Source organism: Odontesthes bonariensis, chromosome 4 (assembly GCF_027942865.1).
Source record: "Odontesthes bonariensis isolate fOdoBon6 chromosome 4, fOdoBon6.hap1, whole genome shotgun sequence".
In the NCBI taxonomy this organism is placed as follows: domain Eukaryota; kingdom Metazoa; phylum Chordata; class Actinopteri; order Atheriniformes; family Atherinopsidae; genus Odontesthes; species Odontesthes bonariensis.
In genome coordinates, this window is record NC_134509.1 from 9147646 (window position 1) to 9172557 (window position 24912).

At 41.1% G+C, this 24912-nt stretch overlaps 2 protein-coding genes across 3 annotated transcripts; one reads left to right on the forward strand and one right to left on the reverse strand.

Annotated features, from left to right (window-relative positions):
- The first annotated feature begins 3332 nt into the window (after nucleotides 1-3332).
- adamtsl7 (ADAMTS-like 7) lies at nucleotides 3333-12132 on the forward strand. Its single transcript, XM_075462345.1, has 9 exons — nucleotides 3333-3357; nucleotides 3879-4067; nucleotides 4394-4523; nucleotides 6590-6812; nucleotides 6919-7092; nucleotides 7198-7371; nucleotides 7456-7635; nucleotides 9320-9464; nucleotides 11258-12132. Exons 1-9 carry the CDS (start codon nucleotides 3333-3335, stop codon nucleotides 11410-11412), a joined length of 1395 nt encoding a protein of 464 aa, XP_075318460.1. The 3' UTR covers nucleotides 11413-12132.
- A 143-nt stretch (nucleotides 12133-12275) lies between these two features.
- Nucleotides 12276-23935, reverse strand: ptpn9b (protein tyrosine phosphatase non-receptor type 9b). 2 transcript variants are annotated; one of them, XM_075462828.1, is made up of 13 exons: nucleotides 23883-23935; nucleotides 20844-20987; nucleotides 20253-20342; nucleotides 19292-19416; nucleotides 18900-19005; nucleotides 18681-18791; nucleotides 17707-18596; nucleotides 17515-17611; nucleotides 16532-16601; nucleotides 16030-16108; nucleotides 15539-15689; nucleotides 15117-15324; nucleotides 12276-14960 (listed from the first exon to the last, which is right to left on the reverse strand). In XM_075462828.1, exons 1-13 carry the CDS (start codon nucleotides 23913-23915, stop codon nucleotides 14737-14739), a joined length of 2328 nt encoding a protein of 775 aa, XP_075318943.1. In that variant the 5' UTR covers nucleotides 23916-23935; the 3' UTR covers nucleotides 12276-14736. The 2 variants fall into 2 exon arrangements, with proteins under 2 accessions (XP_075318943.1, XP_075318942.1); XM_075462827.1 differs by lacking the exon at nucleotides 23883-23935 and adding an exon at nucleotides 23693-23809.
- Nucleotides 23936-24912: the final 977 nt, after the last annotated feature.

Sequence of the window (24912 nt, forward strand, 5' to 3'; positions counted from 1 at the left end):
GCCTCATTTTATCTGTGTGCTGTCTATACTGTCAGCTGCCCTGTAAAACAGTTTGAGCAGATCTATTTAATAGAGCTAATGTGCCACTCTCATCTGCAGGGAGTGTGTGTGTGTGCACCATTAAGCTGTCACAGTGGAAGGCAGACACCTCTGTTGGACAGAATTCCCAGTATTTCCTGGCAGACTTTTGAAGGCTCCCAGAAAACATGCATAATAACTCCTTGGCTACTGGATCTTTACTGCAGGGGGCTGGCAACTTGGATCTGTCTGGGTTCTTGAAACAAGGAAAAAAAAAAAAGAAAGAAAAAAAAGAAAAGAAGAAACATGTACTGTATTTCTAGTATGTTTAGATGCCCATCTTGTGTCTGCGGGTTGTGCCATCATATTGGTTCGTGTTGCAGGACATCAGTGTCCACATATGTCTCGGTCAAAGTGTGAATGAATTAACAGGGAGACGTAAAGACAGAAGAAAAGAAATACTTTACAGGATCACATTTAGAATTTTGTTTCAGTCACGGTCCGTTTTACCTGATTGATTTGCCATTTATCACGAACACTTCATTGTAGCTTTTCGTCCACACATATGTGACTTGTATGTCTTTGAAGTTGTCAAAACCTCAGTCTTGGAAATTTCACACCCAAGTTGTGGCCAGCTGCGGTGTCGATCAGCTGGCACTCTTAAGAAAAAGAAGGCCTTTTTGGACCTGGAGTGCTCTGCTCTTCTGCCACTCTATACAAGCACAAAACATTCATTAAGACTAGATTATCTATCCTGCATCTCACAAAAGTTCGATACACTGTAACATTTAGTTACAGTCTGTAGTTAAAGTAGTTTATTTACTACTTTCATCTCTCCTCACTGCGCCACACATAAAACAGCGGGGAGCGAAATAACAAGGCAAACATATGGTAACCATGTTTAAACTCCTCGAGATATGTCATGCAAACTATAACCCCAACCCCTAAATTGAGGCTTTAGGAGTTTCCTTTTTTTTTTTTTTTAAAGTTCTGATTGCTTTTCAGAGATTTACAATAATTTTCAATTTCACTGTTCCTGATGTGACATGGAGGTGAACTGAGTCGCAGTAAAATGGCTAAATCGTTGGACTGTGAATCACTGATGAGAAGAATCTGAATCACCAGAGAAAAATAGCACTGTATTGCAAGATTTTCCACAGGGAGAGATATTGGTTTTAGATAAGTTTTAGGATACACTGCAGGAGCCTGTCCAAATGCCACAAACACACACAGTTGCACAGCTATATAAGGACAATGCACTGACTTCTACTCAGCATGGACATTCCAGCTCAAACTCTAACTCTAACCAGAAATGCTGTTTTGCTTCAAAAGGACTGGGCTTTTAAGAAATATCTCCCAATGTTTGTCCAAAGAGGTAGCAAAAGGGAGTATACACTCACAACCACACAGTTCCTGAGCTGTTATAACGTTCATGCTGAGGTAAGGTGTAAAACTGCGGTAAAGAAAATTAAAAACACCTTTAAGATTTTCACTTTGTCTCGCCATTTTTCCTCTCATCCCTCCCCAGCCCCTTTCCCTCCCACCCCTCAGGCCATCCCCACAAACACACACTCCCCATTAAACATGTGTGCATGTGCGTGTGTGTGTGTGATTGTCCTCCTCCCTCAGTCTCATCATGGCTGGATTGTGGCAGCAGCTCTGCTCCCTGTGGCAGGTTCGAGCCCTGTTTCTTATACACCTTCTTTACATTCTCCCCTCCAGCTCAGGTGCTCTTCCCTCAGATACCAAAACCAGCTCATGCCCTCTTGAGGTAAGACATCAATATACTCATAGGATAAATGCAAATGTTACCTATGTTCTGCTATATGAAAAAGAGTAGCTATGGAAGCTATATGGAAAAGAGATTCTACCTTCATTTTGTCATTTGTGTAGGATGAATTGTTCCTTTGCTCTCCAGAAGTTCAGTTTGTTTGAGACTTTGTGTGTCTTTGTCACTTGGACTAAAATCACAAACAGATATAGCTCAGATTAGATTATAGATAAAAAGGGGAGAACCACTGAGGCCCATTGATAGAGACATGAATAGAACAGAAGAGGTAGCTTGGAGAATGGAGATCTGTGAAGAGAAAGACCCAACTCAAACTAACTTTTGGAAAGTAACTAGAGAGAAAGCTTAGAGGGTAAGATGGAAAATAGAAAATAGGACTCAGTGATTATGCTGTTGAAGGTTGTGCTTGAAAAGCTGAGACAATGTAAGATTCCGAAATTGTCTTCCCATGTGTTGGACACATATTTATAGCACAAAAATGTGTGAATGTGGGCATTGGCAGGGGTTTACGGTGGTGAAGGGGAACTACTCTCGGACCTTCCTTCGCGTTGGCTACCACAAGATTGCAGAGATTCCTGCAGGAGCGTGTAACCTCAGCATCCAGGAGACACGAAAGAGTCGAAACTATCTGGGTAGGCAGACACACACAACCATACTTAAAGGCAGAACTATTCACAAAACAGAGTGATAGAGTGATAGACGTATTTTGGGAATTTTCCAGCTCTGCAGACTAAAAGTGGCATCTCCATCATAAATGGAAACTGGGTGATTGACAGGCCTGGCACCTACTCTGCCCTGGGAACACAGCTGATATATCGACGGCCTAATGAGATCCGCTCAAGAAATGGAGAGTCCATCACTGCTCGAGGGCCGTTGACTGAGGACATGAATCTTTATGTGAGATACAAAATGACACACATTATATGGGTACCTTTGAGATCCCTTCCCCTTGTCTTTTAGGGTGTTTAGATGCACTTTTTCTTTTTTCCATCCACAGTTAATCTACCAACAACCAAGTCCAAGTGTACACTATGAGTACAACGTACCTTTAAACACACAACCCGCAGCCGAGCCAGGAACACCTTCTGATTTTCTTCTGGCGCCGCTGGGTGAGGGCAAGCGTAACAGAGACTGTATTTGAGTAACACTAAATAGTAGCAGTGTAAAATAAAGACACTCTTTGGGGTAAAAAAAAACTAAGTCCTGTGCCTGTTCTTGTGTGTTTGGATCAAATCCGACTGCTGGGTAACTGTAATGTCTTTATTTGAAATTTTCCAAATATCTATTATTTTTGTAAATTTAATTGGAATTTCAATAATATTTCATACAGTCACACTTTGTTCCAGAAAGGAGCATCTTATCAGAAACTAGGACAACAATCAGTTACATGTGCCATGTTTTTATTTCATCTACCTAGATTTGACCCTCATTTAATTAAACTGCATGTGCAGAAATTGTAACTAACTGCTTAGTCAGAGATATCCTAAAATTTGTCCCTTCAAAAATGCACATTATGCTCGTTATCATGACAGTAACTACTTTCCTGTTGAGTATAAAGCAGGAGAAACTGACATCCATAATCATTGTATGAAAAAACAAGCAGACAATACCAGTAGGAGTCGTAAAACTGCTACTTTTACATTGCCTTTAGTAAAAAAGATAGCAAAAAGTTTTTGTCATAAACGGGGTTTTTTTCTGCTTCCTGAAATCTGATTGGAGCTGGTGACCACCCTTCACATTTAGCAAACAGCTCGTAAATTTAATTTGTGCATTGCAGGTGCTCAGCATTTACCCGCAGTATCGAGTGGATGATTTTTAGTATATGTTAGCTTTAGGATTTTTTGCATCCTAATGGGATAGCAATTCCTTTTTCTGTTCAGTGTGATTACCTATAAAAGGGTTTATGAAAATTAAAGAGAGCATGTACGGGCCAACACAGTCCTGAAAAGACATCTAAGCAGTCTTCGTAAGTGTTGGAGACACTGTTTGAACAATCTTTTATACTTCATACACTTTTGAGTTTTGTTCTGTACAATTTTGCTCCACCTCACATACTTCCACTTTCCTGTAGCTGAGACTGTAGGTCCTTCCTATGCAGATAAGAGGGTGGATGAAGATGATGTGAGCAACAATCACATCATCAAGGAGACATTGCATCCCAAACCGGCTTCCTCTGACCCCAGTGTTGACTTTGAACCTCGGACCACCTACACTTGGACAAAGAGTGGGCACACAGAGTGCAGCATGACCTGTGGCACTGGTAAGGAACCAGGTGGCATATAATTCAAGGGAAGAATAGCCACTCAGGGCATTCATTCTTTCCAATTTTAATTCAGATCTGAGGCCAGTAATGGTTTGTCGGTTTGCTTCGGGGCCATGGAACACATTGTAGTAAAGTATGTTGATAACAAGAAGATGAAAGATTCTTTCAGATTGCAGAAAAATAGAAGGGACTCCAAGCATTACTAGAGGTAATAAATACTTTGTTTTCTGTGGGTAATGTAGGTGGGTATGTAATTAGTAAGCACACACTCACTTATTCAATCTTTGTGTACACATGTGTGTGTTTGTCTATGCTCTCACCAGGAAAGCATCATGTCTTCTGGAAGTGTGTTGACAGGGATTCGCAGATGACCGTTCCCACGGACCTTTGTGACCCTGCCACTGAACCAACAAACCAGGACGAGGACTGCAACAAACAACCCTGTCCTGTATAGTGAGCAACACACAAAGAAAAGCACAAGCCTTATGCCTGTAAACTGCAAGTAAATGATGGGCATCTCAGCTCATGTAAAAGTACCTTGAATCTGAAATTATATTCACCAGCCAGAAGGGGGCAACATTTGTCACTTCAAAAATAGGGTAGATTATCAGTGGGAAAGCAACTTCTTCTCAGTTCTAATTCAGATTCTTTCTATTGATTCTGATTCTCATCAGTGCCTCATCTAAACTCAAAATGGTGAAAAAAAAGTCTAATAATTAGAAAACAGAGATGTTTTTATTATAAACACTGAAGCTTAAAATATTAGTTTATGTACTTGGCAGATGCTTTTATCCAAAGCAACTTACAGGTAGGCAGGTAGGGGGGGTGGGGGTGGGGGGCTTGCCTAAGGACCCCTACTGGCGGTAGCGGTAGTGCCTTTCATGCAGGGGATTTGAACCCAGGTCACCTTCACAAAAGGTAGCAATATCACCACTACACTATCCTGAAAGTACACTACACTACACAACACTATCCACTATAGTCATGTGATGGATTGGCGAGATGTCCACGATATACCCTGCCTCTCACCCCATGGTGGCTGAGATAGGCACATAAATCACATAAATCATTAGCTACTTATGTAGCTTTTTATGTTGACGCACAATGCACTCAAGCAGCAAGGTCCAGTGTAATCTGATGCACAGGCACTAACAGAGGTTGCAAAATCGAGTGGGGAATTCTGGAACCTACAGGACTTGACTATGGGTGTGCTCAAGATTTAATAAGAAGACCAAATAGTAATCATTTTCTTATGGATTACTATTTGGACCTGAGTTTCAATTTCCAAACCTATTACATTTCCCTTGTGATTGGCCGCCTCAATTGCAAGTTTCAAGTCTTATTTAACAGAGCTTGATAGTAATTTTGTAAATGATGGTTCCTTTTAAAGTAGAATAACCTAAATGATAAAGCAGACCATGCTGCAGAGCGGTGCCACACTGTAATTGACAAGTTGCATGTGTAGTTTTCTCGATTCTCAGGGAGATCCAGTGGTGGTCCATCAGCGGTATGGGTCGTGTCTGTGCCCATGAGGGCGATAAGTCCTCCCTCTCTCTGATACCTTGGACCTTGTAGCTTGAACATTCAACTTGAGGCTAAAAATCACACACACACACATCCATTTTTTCCACATGGGGCAGGGACTTTTGGGATGCAGCCTGAGCATTCACACAAAGTCGATCATCAGTCACAGTCAGTCACTCTGACTTGCTTTGGTGTGGCATTGGCTTTCTTGTTTTTGTGGTTAATATCGAAAGGCATGAGATTACCATCGCCAGGATTTAGTGGAGCTTCAATACATTGAACTTTGTGTTTGGATGGGGATCTGTCAGATGCTTTGCCCACAATGTCAGTTACCAGGAATATGATGAATATATATACATATATGTTTCAGTTACACAGGATAGCTGTCATTCTGAAATATATGGTTCTACTTAGAACACAGCAGCATCAGATGGCTGCAAAACAGAGACTGTAGAAGTAGTAGAAGGAAAGACTTATGGGGAACAAATGATCAAATAAGAGATGAGAAGATATGTGTAATAATATGTTGAAATTAAGTTGAAAGTTAAAAACTATGCCAATGTATGTAAGACGCATCCTTATAAATTATAATTTTTGAATGGGGGTGGGAGAAAATAAGTATTTTTTACTTCATCTCACTCCCTTTCGAGCGAGTATTGATTTATGTTACCTTTGTTCTAGATGAATATGTAAATTGATATGTATTATGAAAATGTATTTATTTTGTAATCTGCCTGAAAATAAGCTCAAAATAAACACTCAACCAATCAATCAAATTAACCTCCCTTGCAAGCTTTTCATGTAATCTAATTCTAAACAAACAGCAGTTTTTGAAATGTTTCCTCAAGACAGTGCCCTGTATTGACCACTTATTACTGGTGGTCAATACTGTAAATGGGGATGGTCATTGTTGACTGTGATACCACCTCTGATGTGATGTACTACGCTTTCCATTTCATCCAACCCTCTCTCTGTCCTCTGTGACTGGCTGTCAGCTGGGATGTTGGGGAGTGGTCAGAGTGCAGCAGGAGGTGTGGACCTGGCACTCAGCAACGTCAGCTCATCTGCCGCCAAGTAACCCATGTTCATCTCAATGGAACGGAGACTTCGGTTCCCGTGGCAGCTGAGCTATGTGGTTCATCTGATAGGCCGGTGACCAAGTCTACGTGCCAGCTGAAGATATGCAGTCAGTGGGAGATACGATCTGAATGGAGCCCTGTAAGAAGAAAACACACACCATTAATATGAGTCTGCCACACAACTCCAAAGAGACTATGCAAGTTTCCACACAATAATCAAACCTGTGTCTTTCATTCTCCCCTAGTGTTCAGTACCATGTGGTGTAGGCCAGCGCAGCAGAGAGGTGGTGTGTTTGAGCAACCAGGGTGATGTGGACGATGATGAGGAGTGTAACGTGAGCCTAAAGCCAGAAACTCTGCAAAACTGCGACATGGGAGTCTGTGCTCGCAGCTGGTTCACCTCTCTCTGGAGCCAGCGGGTAACACTGCGACTGTTTGCCTGTGGTTGTCAGGGTGACTAGAGTGCGGGCCACGATAAAATTATGAGGGAAAGAAAATGTTTGTCTATGTTTGATATTCCTCAGTGCTCTGCAGAGTGTGGTAGAGGCAACAAAACCAGGACAGTGATGTGCCTGATCGATCACATGACTGATCTGCCACTGGATGGCTGTGAGGGGGATCGCCCATCAGAAGTGACATCGTGTGACTCAGGCCCTTGTCAAAATGAGCTTGAGTGGTATACAGGACCTTGGGGACAGGTAAGTCACAAAGACACATGTAAAAACTCACACAAGCCATTAATGCAACGCTCACTCGAAGCCTCACTTTTGTTCACCGGTAAGTGTTCTGCAGAGTGCGGGAATGGCACGCAGACCCGGAGCTTGGCTTGCATTTTCACCAACAGTGGTCGAAAGGAAGTTGTGGACCAGGTACAATGTTCCAGTCTGTCCAAGCCAGTCACTGCTCAGCTCTGCAGACTGAAACCTTGTGGCGTCCAATGGTATGTCACAGAGTGGAGCGCGGTAAGTGTCCCTAAGGGTTGGTCCTTTCAACCACGTTACAATTATATTTACCTTATTCCCTGTAGGATCAAACTGTATATAGTTTCACAATGTTGAGGTTTACAATATACTAACTAGCAGCTGTTTGGAGAAGGCTGAGCACCATTTTGTAGCATTCTCTGACAGAGATGAGCAGCAGCACATTTCTTTGTGGAAAGCAGACAGCAACATTTACCAGATATCCAAAAATGCAACTATGAAGAACAAGTTGATTTTGGGAATTTCAATTCAGTGTACCAGAAGATATGCATTTTAGATTTACAAAATTAGTTTGTGCTGAAAGTTCAGACTCTCAACTTTTAATTGAGGATATTTAAGGGAAGGGTTTGGAAATGAAAGCTTTTTAAAGCTCTTTGGTATGTTGAACGCTCAAATGCAATTCGATAAAATCACAAATCCATGAATAGAATGTTTGTCTTGAATCCTTTGTAGAGAATCCTTTGTAGCCAACTGCCACCTGAAGTCTGGAGCTCATGGATGGCACATTAGAATGTGTTTCTTTCTGCAGCATGCTTTGCCAGGCCTTTACTGCAGTATTTTTTTCTTTTTTTTTTTAGAAAAGGATTTGCTGTTTAACCATCACAGAAAATTCTACTGTTTTACAGTCAAAAACGTCTGGGTGGCTTGTCTAACATATTTTGGGCCATTGTCATTCTGTACTGTGATGTAAATCAGCTTGGCAGCATTTTTTTTTAATTTGAGCTGAGATTATGTACCTCTTCACATCAATACAGCTGCTTCTTTCTTCGGTCATGATAAACACTAGTGATCCAGTGCCACTGCAGGGCTCCAGCAGGTCCATACTATCACCTCGAACATGTTTTATGGGGGATGTTGTATGCCTCAGATCGTGAACTACTCCAGGACTTCTCCATATATTTTTCCCATCATGTCCCTGTTTGTAAGATTAGTCAAGGATCTAGGCTTCTAATCATATGTGTACATTAGGTCTAATTTCCTTATCATCTCAGCCAGTATGATCTTCACTAACAGAGCAGAAACCTGGAACCAGAATCAACCAAAATACTCCAAAAATCCACTCAGAATAGTGATCTGCATGCATAAAAGCAGTCAGTGATATGTCTGCCTCCTGGATACTGTTGGCAGAATGTTGTGAGGAGGTTTTTTCATTATTCATTGTGGAAAGGATCCTGCTGTCATCCACCACTGCTGTCTTTCATGGTCGCTCGGGCCTTTTATGTTACAGAGCTCACAGGTGTGCCCTCCTTTTATGTCCCTGCTATCTCTCTGATGGATTGCTTTTATTTTTGGGGCTTGACCATGTCCTGTCTCACTTTCATTGAGAGCTCCCTTGGCTGCATGTTGTGGGTTCACATAATCATCAGCAGCTTCAGCTTCAAATGCACCACTCTGTCTGAATAGCCTCCACACCTTTTACTTGCTTAATCTACGAAGAAATAATGAAGGAATAGCTTACACCTGTCCATGAAGTGACTTGAATCGATTGTCTGACTACTTTTGGTTGCTTGATAAAAGAGAGTTCTACTATTTGGATATGAATACCCTTAAAAGATAACTGCTATGTATATACAGCATGAGTTGTGACAAAGTGGTGTCCACATTGGTACAATCAGTCCTGTGATTGGATTGTGTATGATTCTGCTTTCTCTGACCATCACCTCAGTGCTCTCGTTCCTGTGATGGTGGCTTCCGGGTACGTGAGGTGCGTTGCCTTGCCGACGACATTATCCCGAGCGACCGCTGTGACCCCAGCTCAGTCCCAGAGAGTCAAAAAGAATGCAACAAACAACCCTGCCTAGCTGAAATAAGTAAGTCTGCCAAGCAGTGTTGTGCCACTGCAGTGCTACTGCTCACTCTGTGGTGTAGCAGTGTGGTCACAGCAAAGTCAGACATGACCTGATCGGATTGAGATTTCTCAGCAATGCTGTCAAAGTGGATAATGTTACGACGGTAAAGATGGAGAGCTTGTGGTCTGCTGTTTGAACCAGAGGGAAATAAAGAGGTCTTAAAGAAACTGCAAGAAACATTTATTTTTTGGAGGGAGGGGGGGTGTTCTGTAGGATCCTGTAGGAGGAAGTTGAAGAATTCATATAAATTTGCAAAAGTGTTTATGAGAAGAATAGGCAAGGGAAGACAAGGCAAGGCGATTCAAAGTGCTTTACAGATAAATTAAAACAGCAGAAATAAAAATCATGAAACAAAAAAGAAAGAGATAAGAACAATAGATAAAATCAGTAGTTAAAATATGGTTAAGTTTTGAAACTCAAGCTTCAGATTTGGAGCTTTATTCAAATGCAGCTGAAAATAGGTGTGTCTTCAACCTGGACTTAAATACACTGAGTGTTTCAGCTGATCTGAGGCTTTCTGGGAGTTTGTTCCAGACTTGTGGAGCATAGAAGCTGAATGCAGCTTCTCCATGTCTGGTTCTGACTCTGGGAACTGATAGAAGACCGGATCCAGATGACCTGAGGGGGCTGGAAGGTTCATACTGGGTCAGGAGGTCGCTGATGTATTCTGGTCCTACACCATTCAGAGCTTTATAGACCAGCATCAGAACTTTAAAGTCTATCCTCTGATGGACAGGCAGCCAATGTAAAGACCTCAGAGCTGGACTGATGTAGTCCACTTTTTTGGTCTTAGTGAGGACTCGAGCAGCAGAGTTCTGAATAAGCTGCAGTTGTCTAACTGACTTTTTAGGTAGACCTGTAAAGATGCTGTTACAGTAATCAAGCCGACTAAAGATGAATGCATGGACTAGTTTTTCCAGGTCCTGCTGACACATCAGATCTTTTAACCTTGATATATTCTTAAGGTGATAGTAGGCTGACTTTGTTACTGCCTTAATGTGTTTTTCCAAATTTAGGTCTGAGTCCATCACTACACCCATATTTCTGGCCTGGTTGGTAGTTTCTAGGTGTATAGATTGAAGTTCTGTGGTGACCTGTAATCATTTCTCTTTGGCTCCAAAGACAATTACCTCAGCCTAATTTTTGTTTAGCTGGAGAAAGTTGTGGCACATCCAGTCATTAATCTCCTCAATGCATTTACCAAAAGCCTGTACAGGGCCTCGGTCTCCTGGTGACATTGTAATATATATCTGCGTGTCATCTGCATAGCTATGGTAGTTTATTTTGTTGTTTTTTTTAATCTGTGCCAGTGGGAGCATGTAGATGTCAAATAGAAGAGGTCCCAGGATGGAACCTTGGGGAACTCCACATGTGATTCTTGTCTGCTCAGATGTAAAGTTACCTATCGACACAAAGTACTTCCTGTTCTCTAAGTAATTATTCTTAAGTAATGAAAATGCTGTACACACAGCAGTCCTGTAGTCGGCAGTCAATCTGTGGGGGAAATTTCTGCCTGTTTTTACAAAGTCATCAGAAGCCCTGGTTTAAATGTGCCTTTTCCTTCTATTTGTACATCTGTAAAAAGACATATTTTAAAGACATCATGTTATCATAGACCTCTCAAATAATAAAACAACATTTGACCAAGGACTGACTTCTAGAATGCGTGAATTTATGTCAACAATTCTTCATGTAGCAATGAACGAATTTGCATTGTTTTTTTCTTATCTCCTCTCTTGTGTCCCCCCCGACAGATCCATCATGCACTGACCAGTACCATAACTGCATGGTGGTGGTTCAAGCCCGCCTCTGCATTTACCCATACTACAAAGGTGTTTGCTGCGCCTCCTGCGCTCGTGCCCAGAAAACATACCCCAGTTCATTTCAAAGAAACCACATCCGCAGGTGATGTCGCCCCATGATGCCTAAATTCAGGTCAAAATGAAAAAACACAAACGAACAAACAAACAAACAAGAAAAAGCCACAGCACTGTCACTGCCATGATGACAGGAAGATTTGTTTGAGGTGTGACAAAGTTTGGGATCATACAGTGGTTTAGATTTCATGAACAAATCATGCAGGCTTCAGTTTAGATTTTTTTCACCCTGAAAACTGCTCTCAGAGTTCGGACCTCGTGTCATCCGACACCAAACCAAATAAAAAATGTCCTGAAACTTGTCTTTCAGGCCACATTTAATGTACTTGTATATTTCTCAAACAAAACTTGCAACAGTAGTTTAAAACTAATGGTCTGGTGTTTGTTGCATTATGAATTATTATTGTTGCTTATTGTCTCTGCTCTCATTTGGCACGAAAAAAATAAGCTATGCTGGGCTAAAATGAGTCTCATGGTGCAAGTTTTAGATATGGCAGCTACTCTGCACCATTATCCTTATTGGAAGCATGTATTTTTACATATTTTAAGTGCATCAGTCTGAATACGCAAAAATCAACTGCAATGTGATTGGTTGGCAGCCATTTTGGTTGCTGAGGCTTTGTGTGCGTGTTATGTGTTTGAATGGGTCGAGTTGGATGAGGATAGCTTTTACTTCATATACCCATATGACGTTACCAGTTCTTAAGGTTTGAAGATAAATGCTCAAATTCTAAAGGAACATATTTTTGTAGTTTCAGTGGGGTCCATCACCTACAAAATAAAAACCTACAACCTACAAACCCCTGGCTGCTTTTGTCGACTGTCCTCAATCCAGTTTTTCTACAATCGACTTTCTATTCGGTCAAGAAGGACGTCACAATGAGCCACGCACTCATTCAGGATAGTAAGACCATCGCTTTAATGGGACAGCTGGGTTGACAGCATGTAAAAGGCCATAATTCAATCACATGAACTTAAAGCACAGTAACAAAAAAACAAAAACAATACAAAAGAATCCAATGGCAAATTCACATTGCATTCCATTTCTTCTTAAGAAACAAATTAAAAGCATTGGGACCAGAAGTCTAACATACACTCTCTCTCCCATTATGCAGCTATAGATAAACGTTAGTCATGTTCCCGAGTTGCTTCTGAGTTTGTCGTCCACGGATGCAAGGCTGCACGGGTTAGGGTCCATGCGAGTTGGCTGATGTCCGAAAAGGAAATTTTAAAAAGACAAAAAAAAAAAAAAAAAAAAAAAATCTTTAGGGTGAGCCTAGGCCTTTGGCATTGAGGGATGCAGGGTCCACATTCACAAGAAAAATATCCACGTATGCTCGACTATATTCTCTGACACCATTACCCCAAACACATTCAAGGCTCGCTTTCCATGCTGATAAACTTTAACTCATTTAATATATAGAAGTATATTCATACACTGTATAATTATATTAACAGAAATGACAACCAATTTTTCCTTTTTTTTTTTCTTTTTGCTTCGTCCTTGGCAAAGGGTGAGAGACAATTGGGTTTTAATGTCAATATTACTGAAGACTTCTACAATAAAATGTTAAAAAAAAAAAGAAACGGTTGGCTAACTCCTCTAAACTGTCCAAAAAAAATATGGGACAATCACCATTTTTACCAGTCAGTCCTGAAAATACTATGGCAAGAGATGGTTTCCACCTAAATTTCAATGAGAACACACACAAACTATGTATGCGAGTGTGTGTAAAATATATATATATATATATATATATATATATATATATATATCCCCATCAGTTTTGTTCAGCTTATCAAATGCAAGAACTGGTCTGTTTCGCATCGTACCAACATTCACCGATTTTGATATTGTAGAAGTTGTACAAAGACAAATACAGTAGGATACAATACAGTAAAAAATACAAAAACTTGATGTTTTTCTTAAATGATAATTTACAAGATACGAAAATAGAAATAAAAGACAACAAAAAAAAAAAAAAAAAAAAAACTTACCCCCTGAGGTCAAATGATGAAAATAGCCGTGTCTCATTTCACTACTTTTCTTGTTATTATCCAGTAGCGGTGCTATGTAAAGGGCTGTAGGCATTATTCTGGGTGTCCCTGTATGACACAGTCAACCTGCACTATAACAAGGGCACTAGTTTGGGTGTCAATAGTCACTCGCGAGACATTAAGCTAAGGGAAAACGCGAAGGCACAATTATCAGAGGCAGAATGTACCTCAAGGATCGAACAACTGTTGTGGTATTCAAGGGGGAGGAGGATTTAAAAACGTGAAGGAACAAAAGAGGACAGACAAGTACTGTTTAAAGTGTGGTTCACATCTGAGAACGACAAGGCAGTGAATCAAGTTAAGGCCAGATTACTTGGGAACGTCCAATCGGAACGCTCGGACAGCAAAGACGATGTTAGAGCTATAAGTTTAAAATCAGAACTCTTATTTTTGTCATAACTTGGCTCGCTACATCTTTCTCAAGGTTAAGTCAATTATATTAAACAAGGATTCTTTTTTTATTCTATAGGATGTTATTATGCACAATAAAGTATAAATGCATATTACAAGAATGTACATGGGCTTCAGTCTATAATATCTCAGTATGGAGTACATCCAAGCATTCCGGGTGAGGACTTTGGCTTTGAAAAGTTAGTCTACATATGCACAAATATGAAACGTACATAGAAAACTCGTCATAGAAAAAAGAAGAGAGAAAAAAAGAAGACATGAAATAGAAACGGAAAGAAAATAAAAATCTAAATGGACTACATGGCTCACGCGGTAATCTGTCACAACCACTCTCTCGTAAAGAAACATTTTGTTCTTCCACAAATAAAAACATAAAAACTAAGAACAAATGTTTTCAAGTTTCACCTTTTCACACCCCTATAACATGTTATCCGTAATGAGATGTGTTCAGGGCTGAGAAGGAACGAGAAATACAAAAAGGAACAAAAACTTGAGTTCGGAGGGCTTCAAGGGCTTAAGTTCAAGTTTGTCATTCCTCATGTGCAAGTCAGTATAAAAATGCTACAACTCGTACAACGCTTTTGTCAACAAGACAGGTTCAGGGGCAGGACAAGCGCCCCATAGTTTGCTAAATAACAAGAGGCTTGGATATTGGCAGGCTAGCTTGTTCTTCAAGGATGCAATGCATAGTCTCCACTGCACTGTATTATCTTTTCAAGCTCTTCATCTCCTCCACTCATGTAGAAGGAAGAGCAACTGTTGGAGTCTATCATCCTGTCCTATCTCTCTCTTACGGCTGAAGGGTCACCACCTTCCATTTCTTTCCTTCCTATGACTTCTGTTTGGGTTGAATGATCCGTTCATCTGATCGTCTTTCCAGATGTTTCTCACTCGCTGTCAGTCTCCAAGTCTGAGTCGGACCAATGCACTGGGCTCAGTTTCCCATGCCGCTGGGCGTACTCGATAACTGCCGTGTAGCAAAAATAGTACTGGTCCCAAGTCTGGATGCTGAAAGCCCTCTGAGCACGCATCCTCCGCACCGTTTGGTGGATATCTACTGTGCCAACGTCCTCCAGCTGGGACAGGCAGATGTCCAGTGTGCAGAATGTGCCTTAACAGAAAACAGGAAAGAAGAGCAAGAGGAGAGGTTACACTATAAACAAAAAAAAACTAATTCTAAGAAAATTCTTGATAGGCAGATCAATATAAATATATGAACAAGTTCCTTTTTTCTCCAAAATGTTCCTGATTAATAGTTGGCGTTTACCTGTACGTCCAATGCCAGCACTGCAGTGAACAACCACTGGGGGCCCCCCTGGAGGCCCTCTCCAGCTGGGTCCCAGGCTCTGGACTGCATCCTCCCTCGTTTGAAGTACATGCTCACGGAAGTCCAACATAGCAGAAGCACTTTTAGGGACCCCAAAGTCTGGCCAGCTCACATAGAGGTAGTGGTATATGTCCCGTTTCTCCCCAGACTAAGAAAACATCAGGCAGGTTCATAGGAGGACAGAGAAATACATTCGCCTCTTTTATTTGTACCACTGAGTTATCTAGTCAGAATGTCAGATTGGAGTATTTTAGAAATTTGATGAACAAATCAACAAAAGTAATCCCATAACCTGAAGCTGTCAAATCGTGCAATCCCTTATAAATGTTGAATAACTTTAATGCAACATTGGTCTTATTTACCTGTGTGTTGTATAGTTCAAGATGGGATAGTTTGAAATCCTGAAACCCTTGGATGCGTGTATTTCTAACCAAGAAGTACCCGTGCTGCTCTGTCCTGCCGTCCTCGAGAGGCCAGTACTGACCACATTTGACACGTCCGCGCTCAACAACCCTGAGAAACAGAGTTTTATTATTCAACTTACCACTTCTTCGTTCATATACAACCCCGTTATCAGCAAAAGCTGTGACATAAGGAAGAAGTGCAACACGCAATACAGAGTGGTAAAGAAAGAACAGTCTCAACTGCTTTTTGTCATGTGTTGCAGGCCTGAAATGCAAAAATGGATGCAAATCATTGAGTGAAATGAGATCGTAGAGACAAAACATGAAACATCTTAGTCTCACACCATCTGCAATTAAATAGAAATAATGTAAAAATTCATGTTTTTTTACTTGCATTTTCCATACCGTCACCACAACCTTTACCAATTTAGGGTAAACTAGCGTCTCACCTGGTTGTCATGACAATGATAAGTACCATCTGTTCCCAAACCATCCGCCAGAAGTCACCAAAGGTTTTTGGCAAAGGACCTGAGGGACACAAGACTGTGAGATGGTGGCTGTACCAGATCGCACGCTGCACATGTCTGAGGGCAAAGCGTAAACTCAGGAAAGAAAACATTAAGAACTAGAGAACTGTGCAAAATGTTCAGGGGCTTTGGATTTTCAGACTATTATCAATCTCAGAGTTCAATCAAGAGGGAAATCACCACAACCTGAAAACAATAAACTGTCTGAAGGGTTGATATTAACATCCAATGCTGCTTACTGTCAGCCTGGGATTATGCAAAGTGACAAAACCAACTGAGACACACCAATTTAACAAATAAAGTGTGAGTCTGTGTGTAGGTACTGGAGTGTTAGCTGCTGCATGAAATCATCTTAAAGAGTGTAAAACATTTGCACGTGGTAAATAAATCGCATCAAAATTCTAGAATGCAGACAGCTACTCACCCTGAGTAGCGATGTAGGTGTTGCGCCTCTTATACCCATCCATGAAACTGGCATTAATGTAATCCGATGTCTGGAAAACACACGGCACAAAGATGAGTGCGATTCACTGCTTTAAAGTCAAATCTACTAGGTTTTTGTTTTGACCGATTGGTATCCAAGTCAGTGAGAACACCTGAACTCCCAGGGTTTGTTGCTTTACGTTTGCCGGCTATACCAGCGTCTAATGCAAGGTAATGACCCCCCCCCTCAACCACTGTGGATATACAGTATTCATGTCACTGAGAATATACACACGGCATGTATTTTGCTCACGTGAGTAAAACAAATGCAACTTATCACTCCATCAGTGGGAGACACGCACAATTGCATGTTTTAGAAAAACATGTTCTTGAAGACGTCTCAGAAATCAACAAAGTGCCGTGCTGTGGGAAGTAGTGCTGGTCACTTGCACAAAAAGTCACTTTTAAAACGGTCGCAGTAGATAACGAGTACACTACCCGAGGTGCGCTGCCTGGAGAATGCCACATATGGAATAATATACAATAATGAAATAATATACAAGTTAATCCAGAAACTATGACAAATGTCTTGAGTTGCACATCCCCAGTATTACTGGAACTGGAAAACCTCTACATTTAGACTTAGTCACATACTGTAAATCCCAATAAAGCATTTTGCAATTGTGAATCCACAGCAGATTCAGTCAATCTTAATTCATGAGATTCTTTTAGTTTTATCTGAACTGCGAGCTCATGACATTCATTTCCTGATCTTTTCAATCTCTCATTACTCAACTGAAGATCACTCATTTCCTAAAATAACAAGTGCGTGCTTCCTATGAGAGGACATAGAAAGTTCATGTGCCTGCAGCAGCAGGGACCAGCTTCAAAACTTTTGCACATCAAGAAAGCGATAACATCAGTGAGTGACATTTAATCAGAGATAAAAAAAAAAAAAAAAAAAGGGAGGAAGTTAAGCATCACCTCGTCCTCATCATCACACAGCTGGCAGAGTCGTACTCGTGACTGGTCCAGGCAGAGGACATCGCTGTACCGGTTCTTGATCTGATTGGACAATTTTCTACAAAGGTGGAATCAACTTTATTGATGTACAGCTGTCACAGAATTTATTTTTCACTAGCAGAGACGGAAAGACAAATGTATGATGAGTCTTACTTGGAGTAGTCAAAGGTGCCTGCTGGAGGCTCCTTGCGGATCTCCTCATACTCCTGATAGATCCCCTTCTTCTTCTTCATCTTCACATACTCCACCAGCTCATGGACTGTCATGCCTCCCTGATCTGGCATGTGAACAGAGACCTCCAAGCAGCGGTTTTCATCATCGGGACCCCACGATGAGGACAGAGGTGGGGATTGTGAGGAAGGCTGGTTGGGTGGACGAGGCAGAGATTTCTGAGGCAACGGAGGCACCCCTTCCTCCTCTTCACAATCCTCATCGTCCTCCTTCAGACTCTCATTCCGACACCTGCTGGCAGAGTCTGTTGCCTCGCCAGCCGCTGTGTCCTCATCGCCTTTCTGCGAGAGCGGCGTGTCTGACTGGGGCGGAGCTTGGCAGCCGAGGCCGTTCACGTTTGCATTGGGACCGCCGACACTTGTGTTGGCTCCGCTCATCGCTGAGCCATTCCAGTGTTGATGGTTCACCTGTGACCTGTCTGCTGATGAATTTGAGCTCTGCTGGTGCTGGCCTAAGCCTCGAGTCCTGCCCTCCACTATACCACAGTGGTTGTGTGGGTTAGCATTGTTGTCGTCATAGCAATTAGAGTTGGCTGTGGTTCGCTCAGTACCCAGCTGTGTAATCATGTGGGAGTGGGACAGCGTTTCACCTATGCTTGTGTTGCTGTTGTCTAAGCTGTAAGAGCGCAACAGGCTTCCTACACAGTCATGCGTGTCGTGTTCTTGTGTGTCGCCCTTAACGGTGTTCGTTTGCATGTTAACACAGGACTGGATCCAAGCCACGTGGCTGTACTGAGATGTCCCACCCAAGTGTTCAGGGAGGGAGGAGACTGGGATGTGACTGGCCAGCTCATGAGCTTTCACGGTGCAGACCTAGAGAAAGAAGGAAAGAAAACTCACTCTAAACATAAGCACCTGAGGCATTAATGTCGATAAATGACAGAAAAACACACGCACCCTTTCCCGCAGCTTCTCGCGAACAAAGAGACGGAGAACCGCGAACGGTGCTCGAAACCAAAGCGGCGAGGACACAATGAAGACACATTTTAAACGAGCTGGAAACGCACCCTGGGAAACACAAGCAGACACACAACGTGATGAAAGGAGTTTTCCATTTCAGAGGAGAGTCAAACATTTACGAGGTAGCCACATGAGAGAACGTTGAAAGACATTTACCTTCAGCAAATTGAGAATCTTGACACAGAGTTCGTAGTCAAAATTTCCATAACTGGAATTTGTCATGTCATAAATAAATATGAGACCGTCTTGTTGAGTTTGTATACTGGAAAGAAATGAACAAGAATTTTTTTTTTCATTAAAGAGATGTTTGACTTGCATTAAAATGTCACCACAAAAAATAAGTTCTTGCTTGTATGAATTTCTCATGAAAAGAAAAGCAGAAATAAGAACAGGAACTTGGCCGAGGCAGCCAATTCAAGGGAACAATATATAAACTCAAATGTGAGGCTATTCTTAAAAGAAGCAACAAGTCTACACTCTTCTGTCGAAGAGTAAGAAAAGTTAATATTAGAGGCCAGAAGACAAGGGATAAATGGTCAGCACTTTACTTCTCTATGGCTTTGTCCAGCTGATAAATGATGGCCTGCAGCACAGCTTTGTGGGTGGTGACGTCGGGCCGATGGAGGCGGGCAGTGAAGAGTGCTAGAGCAGCACCCTTAGCATCTCGGCCGGGCTGGTGGGAACATCAACAGGTCACCATAAAAAGCACTGCTAATTCAATGAGAAATCTCTGCTCCACTTCAATTGACAACAAGACACAAACGCAAACATGCATTTGAACAAAGACATTCACAGACACAAAACTCTTCTTTAATGACCTGTGTGCGCACCATTTTCCCTTTAAGTTTGGTGTGTAACCGTCGGGCTCCTGGCTAACATTTTGCACAACACTAGCAACACAAAATTTTAGGGAGAACTTCTTACAAAAAAATAAAAATAAATCAACATGAAACAACATTTTCATCATCGGCCAGATTTCCCCTTCTTAATAGCAGCGCTGCAATTAAAAATCTGGTTATAAACAATTCACTGAAAAATCCAAACTTCTCTTTTCTATTAAAGGAAAAAAAGTGAAGTGCAGCTTTTAAAGAAAGAAATCCTTAAGTTAATAAAATAGCAGTTTAGTATTTCTGAAGGCTAATCTGTATTCATATATATATATATATATATATATACATATACTTAAGTGTTGACAATAAATTTGGGTTAAGTGGGTTTGTTTATGCATCATATTGTATCCAGTCATGGAAAATATTTGAAAAACAAATTCTATGCTATTAAAAATGCATACAAACCCTGCATAATGCACACTGCCTCATAAGATTTATGATTACAATTACAGAAAATTGGTGTTTTGTTAAATCACACTGAAGCTCCTAGTTATAAACTGACGGCACTACTGCAAAATATGGTCACAAAAAGCTACGAGGTGGTCGCAGTAAGTGAACTTAGCAATGATAAACTGGGGCTCCTTTATATCCCAAGGCTCAAAATGGCATTACTACTCACCAGAACTGTAAATTTGCCACTCAGCAACTCAGAGCGCAGGGGCTCCTCGTCTGGGTTTATATTAATGATGCCCTCTTTGATTCTTGTGTTCTAATTTTGAAACAAGAGGAAAGAGACAGGATGCAAAAGGTCAGAAAATAGTATCTCCTGACTAAATTAGCATCAAACAATCAATCATTTAACAGCAGCACAAACTATTAGTCAAAAGACAGCTTCCTTAGTTTGTAAATAAGAGTAAATTTGGGCGATCAGACTTATATTTCACAGGTCCTGTCATCAGTTCATAAACTTCATGACACTGAACAGCTTTCAATACTCAGTAATGCACAACATCCCAAATTAAATAACTTGTGAAAAAACAGCTGCTGAAAAAGAAGAACCCTTAAACAAATCATTAACTAACTCATCTAACTTTCATAGTTTACACAAAAAGGTTGTGTTTTCCTATATGTAAATACATGAACAAATCATTCGCACATGAAATGCTTCTACAAATTTTTTTAAAATATCTGTAGCCAACTTTTTAAGCAACTTTGAGTCCTTTAGATGACAGATTGTCGATGGTGTCATCAATCAAAAATAATACCGTACCTTATATGCTTGAAATAGCTCAATGGCTCTGGAGACGTCAAACTTGCGGGCCATAAGAAACTTAACAGCTGTAGGCTGGGAGACGAGCCCAGCACTGTGAGGCAGCTCCCTGCTACGCACCTCACTCAGGAACTCCTCCACAGCCTGGAGGGACGTGGCAGAAAGGACAGGAGTTAAAAAGGTGAGATGGAGGATGTGCGTTAAGAACAAAAGTAGCAGTAAATGCTAAGAGCACAAGTCCATTTGAGTTTGCACTCGTAGGTAACAATCCACAACTTCTTCATCTTTGTTCGACCTAACCCGAAGTTGAATTCAGGCCTGCCTGACAGAAGGTGCAACTACAGCTTGTTTCATTACAAAGTTCAGTGGATGAGGGCATTCAAATGGCAAAGGAAAAAAAACTCATCTTGATGGGATGCACTGGTGTTCATAATCTGAAACCAGCACAAGTTATAGTAGGAATAGGATATCAGATATAATTTTTTTCTGAGAGGTAAGCCACTCGGATCTACAAGCGTCTTGTCTCATCAAGTTCCTAAATGAGGGTCTCTACATGCTACTGACGATTACCAACAGCTCTTAACAGTTAAAATCTTCAGAACAGTTTATTCTAGAACAGGTGAAAAGGCAGGGCTCTATTTAATCTCTATTAGGGGTGTACAGATTCTCAAACTGAGGGTGTATTACAAATGTGTGTCTCTTGCTATGGTCCTTCTTCTGATGGCTTGATTCATTTCTCCTAACACATTTTTTAAAAAGGGGAATTGCCAGTTCAGAACATTTTTCCAGCTCTACGGTGTAACATTTGATACATAACTTACTAAGAAGAGTAAAACAATGCTACATGATGGACAGAAATCTTCACATGAATCTTGTGATTTGAAAGATAACAGTTGACACTGCAGAAAACGGATCTACCACCACAACAGGAAGAAAAAAGAAAAAAAAGTCCGTAGCTGTGTGAGAACAAAGATCATTTAAAAGCACGTTGCTTCCCAAAAGTGATATGATTTTGATCATTTCCATACACTGTTCCCTTTGCATACTGCAGCCATGCCCGTCCTAAAATATATTCATGAAAATGTGATGTACTCTAAACAATGGGCCAAGAAAGAAGTGGTTCCAACACTGCCACAAGACACTTAAAGCAGTAGATGTATTAAACAACAACTGTTGCAAACGACCAGTGAGATCAGACTTGAGGCTGATCCGATCTGGCTCAATCAGGAGGACTACTTAATCTTATGGACGGAGTGGTATAAACATTTTGATAATCTGATCAACTGGAAATTCTTTACAAGTATACAACGAGTCTGACCGTTTCTCTCCCATTGAAATAAATGCACATCCTTGAACCACACAAAGGTTAAGGTGATGCAATGAGTTTCCGAGGAAAAAAAAAAAAAAAAAATGGCAAAAGTAAGACTACATGGGTGTGACAAAGTTTTGTTTGATACCTTAGAAGAGCTAAAGATTGAACAGAACGTTGTGTCAACGTGTTTCGACAGCGTTTCATTTCTAGTCAGGAAGGACAACTCTCTTTTTCATCCACAACCCCCCCGGTCTGCTCCTGGATGGTGCACGGAGTGAACTGAACTGTATGCGTCTACTTTTACTCTCAGCTTGCTCATAGGCCACATGAGAAAGAGACCTGCTGATGAACTGGGAATAGAGTTTGATGACAACTTTTACGCCTCTTCTTTCGACACATTTTCTGCAAGAATGTCCACTTTTCACATGTCAAAAGAGTTGAGTTCTGGTTGAATGCTTTGTAGCATGTAAATTGCATAACATGTCAAATATCTTCCTTTAATGGCTCATAAACACTTCCAAGTTAAATCTCTAATCAGAATGATTTAAATCAGAATTGATTCATATTAACACAGCTGATGTGAGAGATGGCGCATGCAAATGAAAATCGTTCATGAGAAACAGAGTAAATGATGGAGACCGTAGGATTACCAACAGCAACTGAACATCAGCACCAGGATATTCGCCAACCTTAACGGGGATGATCCAAACAGGAAAACCACGATACCCTCAGGAGCGACTCCACTCAACAAATGTTTCTTCTAACATACAGTTAATTTGGCGTTATTAGATATGCAAAGACTTTAACTACCAACAAAGGTATCTGCCGATTTATGATGCAGTCGGAGTGCGTCGTATAGCTTAGCTGTCAATAGCAGATGACGATAAGACGAGCAGCCATAAGATAACAGTTATTGGAGTCGCAGCGTGACTTTTGATATTTTGTATCAATGTCAGGCCCACCCCTTTTACTACAAAGCGATGACAACAACGATGCTAGGAAACGGAGGATCATTTCTGTGAATTCATGAGTGTGCATCCGACAGACAGAACGCTTCTTGTTAGCCGGCTCATAGCGGACACCCGTGTTGTTCTATGAGAGTCACGATCTTTGTCAGTTTTCACTGTGTCATGGTATAAAATTGCAATCTGCAATCAAAACAACCATTTGCTTGTCATTTTCCACTTATAAATTAGTCCAATACAATGCTTGACTTCTCGCAACGCAGCTGTTGAGGAAATTCCCTGCAAGTCAACAATAGCTATTAGCATTAGCTAACGGCTAGGTTACATGTGGTAGCTTAATAGCTGTCGTTAAAGATAGAAAACACACAAAAGGCACTTTTATAAGATTAACAGTAAGCCACGGAATGCCACTATAAAGTCAACATAAACAATATGGACATATCTACGTGGACCATGCAACGGTGGGTTATTAAGAGAGCGCGTACACGAGACACACTGCCGGCTAAATTATTCCCGTCACTACTAGCAAACGCCATCATGCTAACACACATGCTAACTACTGTCAGTCACACCGGAGTCAGTCGACCCAGGAGAGAGCGAACGGGCCACGGCTGTTTACTACACTGCATCGCTCCTAGGAAAAATTATATGAAGAGATGTATTTTAAATACCACCGGTTAAAGAAGAAAATGATAATGACATAAGTTCACACAGAAGATGATGGGAAGACGAGGGGAAAAAAAACCGTCAAGAGAGCCTTACCAGCTGCTCCTGAGTTGTCAAGGCTTCCGCCATCTTGAAGCCTCCGCAACGTCGAAACGGGCGCGCCCACCAGGCGCTCGCTCATGCACAGAGACGGATACGCCCATATGCATTTACTGGCATTCCACATACCGTTAATGACAGGTGTCGTGCCAAGGTAACCAAGGTAACCGCGCACTTACACTGCAGAGTTGTGTCCACATAAACACGCTTCGAATTCACCTACGTAAACGGAAGAAAATAGCTCATGTAAATATTTTAATTAATTGTTTGAGTGTTGATGTTCTGTCATTAGGGTTTTGCAAAGTCACATAGCTCTTTGCAAAATACATGCTTTCATTTTTTTTTGTTCTTGTAAAAATGATCATCATTGTACGGAAGAAAAAATAATAATATTTTGCCTGTCGAGAATAAAGTCGACATGTCGAGAAAAAAGTCGAAATGTCGAGAATAAAGTCGACATGTTGAGAATAAAGTCGGAATGTCGACAATAAAGTCGAATTTTCGAGAAAAAAGTAAACTCCTCTGGTCCATCATCTAATTACTTTATTTTCGACATTTCGACTTTTTCTCTAGGCTACATGTCGACTTTATTCTCGACAGGCAAAATATAAATATTTTTTCTTATGCCTGGCCCTAATACTCTTCCTTATCATTGTAAAGATGAGTTAAATCAGATCAGCATTCATTACTTATATCCAAGATTATTGAGAAAGTTGTATTTAACCAGCTCAACGACTTTCTGAATGAAAGTGGAAGTCTTGATAAGTTTCAATCAGGCTTCAGACGTCATCACAGCACTGAAACAGCTCTGGTCAAAGTGTTAAACGACATCAGGTTGAATACTGATTCTGGTAATGTTTCAGTCCTGGTTCTGTTGGACCTCAGCGCTGCATTTGATACTGTAGATCACAGAATCCTGTTGCACAGGCTGGAAAACTGGGTTGGACTTTCTGGAGCGGTCCTTAACTGGTTCAGGTCCTACTTAGAAGGCCGGAGTTATTTTGTTACTATTGGCAGCTATGAATCT